We start from the raw sequence: 12,536 nt of genomic DNA, 5'->3' as shown, positions 1-12,536 counted from the left end.
GGCAGGAGGATCTTGGGGAGTGAGTTTAATACATAGTGAGCTACATAGTGAGACCCTGTCTCAAAAACACAAAATGGTTTTCAGGCTTTATCTTTTTTCTTTTGGTACTGGGACTCAAATTCAGGACCTTGCACTTGCCAGGCAGGCACTGTGCTGCTGAGCTATATCCCTGGCCCACAAAATGGTTTTTAACTTTTAGGTGATTTTTTTTTTTCCCCAAGTAACTTCAGGTTTATGAATCTCTAGACCAGGAGTGGCAAACCTATGGCACTCTCCTGCAGCCTGCTGTTTATTATCACTGAAAGCTCTAAAAGGTTCACCATCAGTGCTCCAGACTGTGTCTGAGTCCTGGACTAAGTTACCTGCTTAAATAAGAAAAATCATCTTGCTCACCTGCCCCCAGTGCCATTATGTTCATGTAATTTCAAGGGTATTTCACTATTTTTCTATAGATGTTTTTCCAAAGCATGTAATTTTCTTTGGAGAGGTGTTTGTTTCCTTGTACCTACTCAGGCCTGTGTGGCTGGGTGTGCTCAGGGAAAGTTGTGGGCACTTCACATGAAATAACATGGAAGCCATCCTCATTACACTGTGTCGTTCATTTTTGAACACTCTCAAAGTATACACTAGTGACAGCTCCCCTTTAACAGTGAAGACTCAAGCAGTTTACCGCACACATACACATACATCAAAAGAATGTTTACCTGAGAAGCCTTTTTTTATTAAGGTACCCTTCTTTATTGATGTAAGAATAAAAGTTCCAGATTAACCATATTGTTGTATTTTTACAATGGATATTTTTCTCAACCCCCTTTAAAAGTAAGACTTATTTGTATGAATACATTCTATATTATAATTACTTTCCAAGCCAGAGACCCCACTCACTTCCCACTAATTTCTGTGGATACAATTTCATTTACTTATTTCATCCTGTATACAAAAATCCATGTTTTTGTCAGCAGTTAAAAAAGAGAACCTTAAAGGTTCTAAAATGAGTTTGAATCAAGTCGCCAAAAGAAAATCACCAATATCCAAAAATTTTTAAAGCAATAAAGATTTCCTTTTTCCAAAAACGTTATTTACAGACTGAAAGTCAAACTCTACATTGCCATCAATGTGATTATACGAGAGTACATATATACAAAAGCCCTAGGAAAGAAATAGTATTTCTTTACAAAATATTTGTGATCAAGAAAATACTGTTTGCCTTGAAATAAACAGACATGGCAGATAATAAATATACTTTTCACAAATACACAAAGTATACACATAAGGAAGGAAAGGGAAATACACTCAAGGTTCAAATGGACTTTGGAAGCGCTTGTACAAAGTTGTTCAAAGCAAGGTTGAGACTTTTCTCTCAGTGTTATAAAAGTATGGAGACTTGCTCCAGAAGAATTTCATTAAGTTGCATCGATGATGTGCACAGCCTTTAGATGGAGTCAGCAGGAATATTGCTGATAGCAAACCATTCCACCAAATAACTGAGAAACATTGCAAAAAACCCCAAATGATACTGGTCAAAACCAAATGTAACTGGTGTAAATGAGCAAGTTCATTCTAACAGAATGCTTGGGAGTCAAAGGGTAATATACTGTCTTGTGCTTTACAAAAGCCCAAACACACTTCGTGAACATGAATTACCTTTACCTGGACCTCCACTTTTCTTTCAAATCCATTTTTACACTGAACAAGTACAGTATCTGTCTGATCCTGTTTCCATAAATTCCCTTTCTTCCCTCTTGTCTTCTACATTCCTCTGAAGTCCCTGGAGAGGTTCATCAATGCCAGCTCAAAAGTGTAGTAGCTTAGCCTAGCTCTGGCATCTCCCTATTTTCCTTCCATCTTCTCTGAACTCAGTGAAGTCCCAACACATAAATACAATTACAGCAGAAAGTAAGCAATACAGCCAAAATAAACATTCTAGTTTTTTTTTGTTGTTGTTGTTGTTATTGTTTTTTTGAGACAAGGCCTCACTATGTAGTTCAGGTTGGCCTTGAACTATCAATGATCCTCCTGCCTCTGCCTCCCAGAGGGCTGGGATTACAGGTGTGTGCCACCATGACCGGCAACATTCTAGTTTTTAAATACAGGATTTATTTTAAAGGATTTTTCTGAAATCAGACCAAGAAAGTCCTGTGACTATGGCTCTAAAAAGAACCTATGTTAAAAAAGGCAATTTGTTAAAATGGGCTAATGCTCATATTAAAAATTATACAATGACATTAAAAAATACATTAAATTATCAAGCAGTCTTCAACATTTATCATTAACCCCTCTGTAAAATATTGCACATGATAGTCTGTTCTTTTTGTCTGTAAGGGGAGCAAAAGAAGAAAACATAACAAAAAAATGTCTATTCAGATACTAGGTGAAGTGTAAGTACAACATACAGTGCCTGCGTATGTACTACAGTCCAGTCAACGCCTAAGCAGTGTGAGGCTGGACACTGAAGGCCATGCTGGGAAGAGCAATGCACCTCAATCATGAATTCTTGAGATCAAAGGGGCCTGGACAGGCATGTATAACGTAGGTGGGGAGCCCACACTACTGGAAGGACTTCGGATATGTGCATCAAAGGAGCTCGGTGTAATCCCAATCACAGAATCGTTCTGAGGCACGTCACTTTTCAAAAAGTCATCATCTTCATCTTCTACTATCTCCTGGGATACAAAATCCAGATTACTGATAAGATCACAAATGATGGTTTGAAAGCTTTCAAGAATTCTTTTCCTGCTTGGCACAGTGGTGTACACTTGTAATCTGAGCTACCAGGGAGGCTGAAGGCAGGAGGATCACTTGAGCCCAGGATTTTAACACCAGCGCAGACAACACAGCAGACCTCATCTCAAAACCAAAAATTCCTTTCCACAAGAATGTGCTAGTTTACTTGTTTTTTTCCTTCTTTCTTTTTTGGTTTTTTTGAGACAGGGTCTCGCTATGTAGTCCAGGCTAGCCTAGAACTTGTGGCAATTCTCCTGCCTCAGCCTCCTGAGTGCTGGGATTACAGGCATGTGCCACTACGCATGACAGGGTGTGCTATTTCTATAGAGATGAAGATAAAATATCTTCATTTCAAAATTAAATACTTTTGGTAATTAGTTCATTATTACAAATAACCCAAATAATTGCTCACCACACTTTATAATTAATCTCAATGAGGGCAGATAATATAACATGGCATTCTTGCTCAGTTATAGCCCTTGTATCTAAAAAGACTGTGAGTGAATGATCCCCAAAATACAAAATATAAAGACAAAAAGAAATTAACCTTTCCAAAAAATTACTTATTAAGAATAGGAATGAGATGGGGCAGGGAAAGGTAACTTAGTGGTAGAGCACTTGCCAGCATGCGCAAGGCCCTGGGCTCCATCCTAGCACCAAAATGACAGTAAGAACATTACTCAGGTCCGCACTTTTGCAAAGATAAAATGAATAAGACATAATATTAATAAAATGTAACACTTCTATTTACTATATGCCTGTGGCCTGTATCCACAAAAGATTTCTGAGAAAGTGTGTAGCATCATAAATTTACCGTTTTAACAGGTTTCTGAAATTCCTGAAGCTCTTCAGCACTCATGTCTTCCCATGTCTGATAAATAGGATCAATGAATTTCTTTGACCTGTGAACAGGGATCACATTTCAAAGTCAAGTTGACTATTTCATCAAAAGTCACAGCATGGTATGTTTTTTTCTCATAAGATCCATTTTCTAAAACCAAGAAAACTACAGTTCAAATAATATTAAAAAATATTCTATGAAGTACTGTAACTGATGTGGCTCTTTTTTTGTTGACTTCACTCACCCCTACAGATGAGATTTCAAGTAGCTTCTATTTCCCATATTTCAAATGGAAGCTACAAGGAGTGACCAAAACATACAGTGCATGTTTAAATTTTAATTTATTTGTCTTTTTTTGGTTTGTTTGTTTTTTTGTTTTTCATCCAGTACCAGGAATCAAACTCACAACCTTGCTCCTGCCAGGCAGGTGCTTTGCCGCTGAGCTAAATCCCCAGCCCCTTATTTGTCTTTTTGAGACAAGGTTTCACTATGCAGTTCAGGCTGGCCTTGAACTCACTCTGTAGCCCAGACTGGCCTCGAACTTGCAGTGATTCCTCCATCTCAGCCTCCCGAATGTTGGGATTGTAGGCATGTGCCACCATGCCCAGCTAAATTTTAAAAAATAAGTTTTAACAGGAAAAAAAAATACATTGCTAAGAGTGATGACTGTGTTCAAAATGATGGGGTGTGTTTTAGGTAGGTTCAAAGACACCCTAAATCTCAAATTTAGCAAAACCAAGTACCTATCACAGTTAAACTCACTGCTGTTAGTGTCTAGTGCTTGGAATGACCTACCTCTTAAGCACACAAGGATCAAAGGGGAAGAAGGTATCAAGAGGATTTGTGCAGGTCTGCACTGAGTCCCCTCCAGCTGTGTTTCTAATAACTGGTAGCATCTGCCGGTTGTTCCTCTCAATGACAGTGTAGCAGAAGACTAACTGGTATTTACTGTGGAGCACCAAAACCAACACAGATGGAGACAATTAACAGGCTGGAATTACTCCTGCATGGATGCAACACGTGACAGTTATAATGATCACAGCACGATTGCTGAACATAGTAAGTACAAGAAAAAAGTAACATAAAACACACTTTTAGGGCAGTTTCCCAGGCCTATTACAAGCTTGCTATGAAAGAAAACATGGCTATCACCACTTGGAATATAAAAGTAGGCTTAGATTAATAGGTATTATGAAAAATTAATATGTCTACAAAGCAAAATTCTTAGTTTACACAGATATGTGGTTTATTTCTGTTTACAAAAGCACTGGGGGCATTGGTGAAAAGGGGACTCAGCAGCTACTGAGGGGGAATAGTAGTTATTGGAAACCTGGCTGCTGCTGAAGAAAACCCTCCACTCTCACAGTAGCCAGGGATTTACTCCTGGATCCTTAGGTCATTACTGGCACTTTAAGCAACATCTTTCTATTTCTGTTCTGATAATCGAAGATGGCAATCTCTCCCTCCTGGTGGGAACATAAAAATCAGCAAAATCACACATCTGGTGCAAGTGAAGCCCTGAATCTTCTACAGCCCTCAGCTACTCTACTTTTGAGTATGTGATGAGGAGTATGACCTTGTACACTGGAACATAGCCAAGAATGTTCCTAAACTGTTGTTCCCAATCCTGAAAAACTAACACAGTATAAAATCTCAAAAAAAAGCCTGATACTAAAAAAAAGAAAAAACCACAGTAGCTGAAGTAAAGCCTTATGCGTGAACACAGCTGTAGCTCAGAACCATTAGAAAGCAAAACCGACACCTGCAGACTGCTCTGCATAAATTCCTACACTGACCTTTATTTCAATCCCCTGCTCTCTGCCGCACGTTTCTCTTTGCGTCAGCTGCACATGCCGACCCTGAGCCTCAAGCCTATGACCAGCTGGGTCATCAGATGCTGTCTTTGCCTCATCTCATGGCTGTTCTAGGAGCTGCTTCCTCTGCTTTACTTCATCAGTCTATACCCTTTCAGCTGCTTCCTGTCTTTATCAATGTGCATCAGTCTTTCACCCACTCAGTGCTATTGCTTCTTGGTTCCTTTTCTAATCCCTTTACTTTTCCTTTTGGCAGTGCTGAGGATCAAACATTATCAAACCTAGGGTGCCATACATGCCAAATAAACACCCTATCACTGAGCTACAACCTTCAGCCTTACTATCATTTGAGATCTCAGGAGAAAGGATACCTTGAACTACATGCCCAGCAAATAATTAAGGTTGCTAAGTGTGAGGAGCAAGCTGCGTAAGGACAAGGCATAAAAGAAGAACAATCTAACTGTTGAAGATTTTAAGCTATGATCCTGCCTAAATGTACTACTTAAATGCCCAAAGTCTAGTAAGTACTGTCTCCTTGGAGCAGAATAATTTAGTGAGTGCTGACACAGGAACCAGACTGGGAACATTTGTTTTTTTAAACTTCTGCTGCTGGAGACTAAGCCTAGGACTTCATGCACACCAGGCAAGTGATATACCACTGAGTTACACCCTCACCCCAGCAGCCTGCATTTACATCTCAGCTCTGCTGTCTAGCTATATGACATTAAGCAAGGAATTTAATTTCTCTGTGCCTCCATCTCCCTTTTTATAAATAGGGTAAATAAGACAATCACAAGGTTGTGTGAATATTAAATGAGCTCTCTGTGAAGTGCTTAGACTGTGCCTAAAACACAGCAAAGGCTATGTATTAGCTGTGTAGCTACTTAGCCTGAGATTAGACAGTTCTTTTCTAAACTAATCTCCTACTGAATACTTACCTCATGACCAGTTTTTTTTTATTGCTATTACAAGTGTCAGTCTGTTAAGAACCTCCAGTTCACACGTTCTCAACTTACTAGTTGCCTTAGGCAAACTGCCTATACTTTTGTTAAATTAGCCCCTTCAAATAAGTAGTAGCAATTTCCACTGATACCAAAGTACTTCCTGTAAGAGTGGGGTTACTAGTGTTTTAATTTTTCTTTTCTTTTTTTGTTTTTTTTGGACAAGGTTTCGCTATATAGTTCAAACTGGCTTCGAATTCATTGTGTAGCCCAGGCTGGCCTTGAACACAAGGTAATCCTCCTGCCTCAGCCTCCCAAGTGCAGGAATTACAGGCATGTACCACCATGACTGGCATTTAATGTTCTATTATTAATTCTCAAAAAAGGTAATGGAATTTTATAAGACAAACAAAAATATATATTTGAATACCTTATCACAGCAGTTTGTGAGCCTTACACATTTACTTTTAAATATCATCCATAAAAGAAATTGTAAATAACTTACTTTGTGATAGCAGCAAAGAAGTTAACCACTGATGGCAGGCAAATCTTCAGAGGGTTTAGTTGGCTCATCACTATACGCTGAAAATTTAGACTCTGAAGGTACCTTAAACCTTCAATTTAAAGAAAAAAAGATTTTTTTAAAAGGTACAAATAGAAAAGTCTAGGATATCTTCAAAAGCACACATTACCACATATTAAAAAAAAATTGTGCTCACTTTCACAGCAAATATACTAAAAAAAACAATTTACAGCCAGGAGTGGTGGCACATGCCTGTAATTCTAGCACCTGTGTGGCTGAGACAGGAAGATCCTGAGTTTGAAGCCCGTCTGAACTACATAGTGAGACTCTGTAGCTAGTAGCAGAGTATGTGCCTCATCATTCATTTGTTCATTCTTGCTGTACTGTAGTGACGACTGAACCCAGGGCCTTCACAATGAGCTATACCCCCAGCCCTTACTTATTTTTTTATTGAGGGAAGGTCTTGCTAAATTGCCCAGTTGGGGCTCACACTTTGCAATCCTCTTGCCTCAGCCTCCCAGGCTTGGGAATAGAGCTGTGTGGCACCATCCCTGGCTTTTTTCATTTTTAGAATGCTTTATATACAGGTCAGATTAGATATATTATGAGGTTGACTGCATTCATTTATGACTAAAACAGCTTTTCTGAAGAATATAGTTGATTCCTTTAAAGACTCATGTAAGCAGATGTTCTCTGTAAGCTGTATGGTTCTATGAAAATGTGGAATGCATACATTTGTAAGTTCAGCATATACTGTGTTTATAGAAGGGGGAAAAACCATGAAGTGTGATTATGGCTAAACTCCTAACACACCACAATACAAAAGTACAGTACCTTGTTTTAAATTGCATGTCATGGATTATGAGTTAAGTTCAGCTTATTTTTAGGTGTGATTAGCTTATATTTCTTTCCCTTTTTGAGACAAAACCTCTGCCTTGGAACTAATTAATATTATCTCCTACAAGCTGGGCATAGTTAGGGTCACCTGTACTCCCAGTAACTCAGAAGGCTGGGGCACAAGGATCTCAAGTTTGAGGACAGCCTGGGTGCTACCATGATAGCCTTTCTCATACACCTCTCCTACATTGGTAATATACAGGCAAGCAGACCAACTTGTGGCTTGTGTTTAAGACTAGTTTCTAAGAAATTTCTTCAACATGTACTTTGATTAAAAAAAATTACTTAAATGGGATGTCACAATTTGCCAGAAATTTTTCAAGATCTCTGGCATTTACGCAGAGATTCCCTTACTTTGTAAAGCCTTATTTTCCTACTGGTTCATGCAAGTTTTTTTTTTTTGGTCTTTTTGAGACAGGATCTTGCTAAGCAGTTCAGGCTGGCCTTGAGCTCATTTTATAGCCCAGGCTGGTCTCAAACTCGCAATGATCCTCTTGCCTCAGCCTCCCGAATGCTGGGATTACAGGAGTGTGCCACTATACCTGGCCTTAGTTCACACAACTTTAATGCCCACATTTTTTAGCGTGCAGGGTATAAGTAAATACACGTGACAGCACACAAGCACACAACAGTACCAAGCTCTGGTTCTCACCCTCAGGAGACTGTGTCACCAGGGGACAGGCTGCAGTGTCTGGACAGTTTTAGTTGTCACAATTGAGAGATTGTGTATGTGTGTGTGGGCACCTGGTAGGTGGATGTGAGGGATGCTGCAATACAACACCCAGGATAGCCCCCCACGGTGAAGGATTATTTGGCTCAAAATGTCGAGAGCCAAGGCAGAGAAGCCTTACCTTACAGGAAATAGCTGTAACTTAGTGGATTTTTCATGAAAATAAAACAACCTAAACCGATTTAATTACACTGTTCTTTGTACTCTCTTTATCTGAAAAATACATTAACACACTTCATCTGGTAGGTTTGTTACAAAAAACCTCAGAAGTCAACAAAACTGAAAGGTGAATTATCCCTCCATACTTTAGGCAGAGTAGCATAATCCTGTGACCACAAGCTTTACAATCAGCCTAGCATGGCTTTGGGCTCTAATCTTGGCAATAACTATGTGACCTCAAGCACAGTCCTTCTATGGGCTGTTCCTAGGACAAGGACAGGGTGCATCAAAAGTGTTGTGCAGGGCACCAACACAGCACAAAAGCAGCCTCATCGCTGAAGGTGGTTTCACTTTCATTCTCTGAAGTAGGGGTTCTCAACCTCAAACCAATCTATAGTTAAAGAGGAGGCTTGAAAAGCTTCTAGGAGCCTGTGAAATGCTTGGAACTTTTTGTTGAAGTGTGACTGCACATGCAGTTTTCTAAATCCATAGTTTCCATTAAAATTTCAAAAACAAAGAATTACCATTCTGAAGTATGACAAGTACACTAAGAAAATCCAGTTTGAGAAAATAAATCCTTCTTACTGACCTTCTTTTAGGTTTCCGTCTAAAAGCTGTTTGTGTCTAAAAACAAAGGTGTAAAACACAGCTTGGCAGGCTGAATAAAATGGGCCATGTAGAGCAACATCACAAAAAGCCTTTGCTCCTGAATCCTGGTTATTAAGGTATATGTGCAGCCAGTTAACCAAGAGATCGAGGCATGACTTTACAGTACTGGAAAGAAGAAAAGCTCAAGTCAACTTTACTTGTTCATGAGAAAACTACAGTGACAAAGATACACACAACTGCCTTTCATTACAAACCATAGAAAGTTCACAGGCTTTATATATTACCCATGGATTGAGGGTGTAGCTTCTCAGTGGTTAAGTGATTGTCGAGGACACACAAAGTCCTGGGTTTAATCCCCAACATCACAAAAAAACCCAAACCAAACCAAACAGAACAAAAAGGAAGAAGTAGAGGAAATGAAAGGAAGATGGACTATGGAAGACAACCTTTCAATTACAGTATAGGGTAAAGCACCACCCACCTTCTAAAAACAACAGGTAAGCCCCTAAGGACATCCCAAGGGTTGGAGGACAGTTTCTCCTAATGAACTCTAAAGGGCCTCTTGGATGGGCTCTTACCCTGAGGATAATATGATCAAAGAACCAACATCTCAAAAAAAAAAAGAAAGCGTATGGTGGGCTTCACTGCTCTACATGGTATTCTGATGTAGTCCTATGGTCAACAATTTAAACCAGATGGATTCAGTTGTTCCAAAAGGGTTTTTAAGAACATCTTTGCCTAAAGTGAACTTCACGGATCATGTGAAGAAACTGGCTTTGGATATTTACTTTTTGGTGGTACGGTTTGATCCTACGGGCCTTACAGGTTAAGCACATGCTCTATCACTGGGCTACATTCTTAGTCATTCCTGTTACCTTTAAAAGGGCTTTTCTTCAGCTCTAACAGATACAGTTGATTTGAAATACACATGAAAAATGACAACTCTAAAAAAATCAATCAAAATAGTCTATAATGCTGTATTTTATCCATGAAGATTCAAGTTAAACCACACAGAACAGTTAACAAAAGCTTTGAAAGAGAATTTACATCAAAAACAGGAGACACTTTATTATGAAAATACTTACTGGAAATTTAAGTGTCTTATGTATAGTAGGGGGGGACAGATCTTTTTCACTATAAAAATAGCCCCCTTCCCCCGCACAAGACAGGTACTTCTTTTACCTGATACAATGCTATCATCTTTATAAAGCATAATATTAACAAGTACTTGGAAAATTAGGTTACTTACATAAGAGGAACAAACTTAGCTCTTGCCAAAAAGCTCCCAATATAATTTCCAGCAGCTTGCCTGATGATGGCAGGATTATTTGGATCCTGTAATTTTTTCCACAGATGTTCCAAAAATGCTTCTGCAAAGCCCTATAAAAAGAGAATGTGTGGGGGTGTGGCCACGCCCTGAGTGCACCCTGTGCTAAGTGAGCAAGTGCTCCAAGAGCTGCTGGTCCCATGGTTTGAGTCCGTGCCTTACTCACGCTGTCACTGTTCCCAGCTGAAACTCCAGGCGAGAGTCAGGTATTTCCCATCTACTTCCTGGGGTCAGAGCAGGCGAGCCAGGACCCCGACACCATTACAGACTGACTTTCTACACTCCAGGCACCCAAGGCAGACAGGAGGTCCTCATTCAGAAGCCCCACAGACTGTTCTAGCTGGGGGCAGCGCGTGTGGCCTCTCACTGCGTGCGCCCTGCATCAAGTGAGTGGTTGTTCCAAGAGCTGCTGGTCGAGTCTGTGCTTTACATTCACCCAGAGCCCCTAGGGGGTCGCAGGCATGGGGAGTCTGTGATTGCTGCCCATCTGGCCTGCATCTGGTTCCTGTATGTGTCCTGAACTGACTGGAGACACAGAATCAGGTGCTTCACAAACTGTCGACCCTGCAGTTTGTGTCTGGGTTTTTCCTGTACCCCGAACTGCCTGGGGGCATAGGTCCAATGGACCAAGATTGTCACACCAGTGCAACCCGAGTCTGGGCCGTGCATGTGCCCTAAAATGCAATGGGACGCTGGATCAGACAGTCTGCCATCAGCTGACACCAATGCCCACGTCAGAGACTGGGGATAACTAAATAGAAATCAACAACTGCCGGAAAACCCCAGACTAAGTAGTGCGTCTCAGGGGTCACTGAGGGGCAAACCTGACCAACAGGAAAACTAGGGACACTAGTGGCCGTTGCTGTGCAGCCACTGAAGAGGGAAACTGGGCTTTCTGTATCTGGTGTCAAACATGACAAAATGAAGAACTAAAACACAATTCCAGAACTCAAACCCACTCAGAAAAAGTCCAGGAGACATCGACACAGGAGAACTTGGTAAACACATGCCTGAAATAGCTGAAATGATTGCAATGGAAGTAAAGAAACAACTCCACAAGGTCATAGAAGAGATGAGATCAGAAATAATCTCTCAGGCAAAAAAATGAAATGACAATAATAATGAAGGAACTGCTCAGAAAGTCTAAAGAAGAAACACATAAGCACACAGAAAAAAAAGGCAAGGGACAGAAGCGTTCAATGAAAAATATAGAAAGGACTTAGAATGCATGAACCAGATTCAAAGAGACTTCCAGGAAAACAAAGTTGCCACTGAAAGCTGCCAAAACCGCTTGAATGAAGCTGAAGATAGAATCTCAGACTTTGAAGACAGCATGGCAGCTAGCAACCATGAAAGAAAGATCTTGTAAAATCAACAAGGATCCAGGAAAAGTCAATTCAGCAGCTGCAAGACGAGGCAAAGAGGAATAATGTAAGACTTACAAGAGTCAATGAAACAGCAGGAGGCAACACAACTGACATAAAAAGAATATTTGCAGAAATAATAGCAGAAAATTTCCCCGGCATGGAAACAGAACCTGATGTATAAGTAAATGAGGCATATAGAACTCCAAACAACCACAACCAAAATAAAACTACACCCACACATATAATAGTCCATTTCCCAGATCTCCAGCAAAACAACAGAATATTAAAAGCTGCTAGAGAAAACAAACAGGTTACTATAAAGGAAAGGCCATCAGAATGACAGCAGACTTCTCAGCACAAACCATCCAATTGAGAAGAGCTTGGAGCAAAGCATTAGAGGTCCTAAGACAGAACAGCTTCCAACCAAGACTGATGTATCCTGCTAAACTAACCCTCAAATTCAATGGAAAATTAAAATATTTTCACGACAAAGAACAATTGAAGAACTTCATGAGTGCCAAGTCAGCATTACAAAGAGTACTAAAAGATATTCTAGACAGAGAAAAATCTGACCGCATTTTCAAGAACAACAGTAGGAATGAAA

General features: G+C 40.0%; 1 protein-coding gene across 2 annotated transcripts in view; it reads right to left on the bottom strand.

Moving 5' to 3' along the window:
* Positions 1 to 2,038: 2,038 nt before the first annotated feature.
* Positions 2,039 to 12,536, bottom strand: part of Rrn3 (RRN3 homolog, RNA polymerase I transcription factor) — a 37,153-nt gene continuing 26,655 nt past the window's right edge. For both annotated transcript variants that reach the window (XM_005391058.2, XM_005391055.2), the window contains exons 13-18: positions 10,488 to 10,618; positions 9,219 to 9,403; positions 6,826 to 6,934; positions 4,361 to 4,513; positions 3,539 to 3,626; positions 2,039 to 2,663 (exon numbers count right to left, since the gene is read on the bottom strand). In XM_005391058.2, coding sequence (XP_005391115.1) covers positions 2,481 to 2,663; positions 3,539 to 3,626; positions 4,361 to 4,513; positions 6,826 to 6,934; positions 9,219 to 9,403; positions 10,488 to 10,618 — 849 coding nt within the window. In that variant the 3' untranslated portion in view covers positions 2,039 to 2,480. The remainder of the gene's footprint in view (positions 2,664 to 3,538; positions 3,627 to 4,360; positions 4,514 to 6,825; positions 6,935 to 9,218; positions 9,404 to 10,487; positions 10,619 to 12,536) is intronic.

This window comes from Chinchilla lanigera, unplaced genomic scaffold (assembly GCF_000276665.1).
Source record: "Chinchilla lanigera isolate Chin_1 unplaced genomic scaffold, ChiLan1.0 scaffold00041, whole genome shotgun sequence".
Lineage (NCBI taxonomy): Eukaryota > Metazoa > Chordata > Mammalia > Rodentia > Chinchillidae > Chinchilla > Chinchilla lanigera.
Note: the sequence above shows the minus strand (reverse complement) of the source record. Positions and strands in the feature narration are given on the sequence as shown.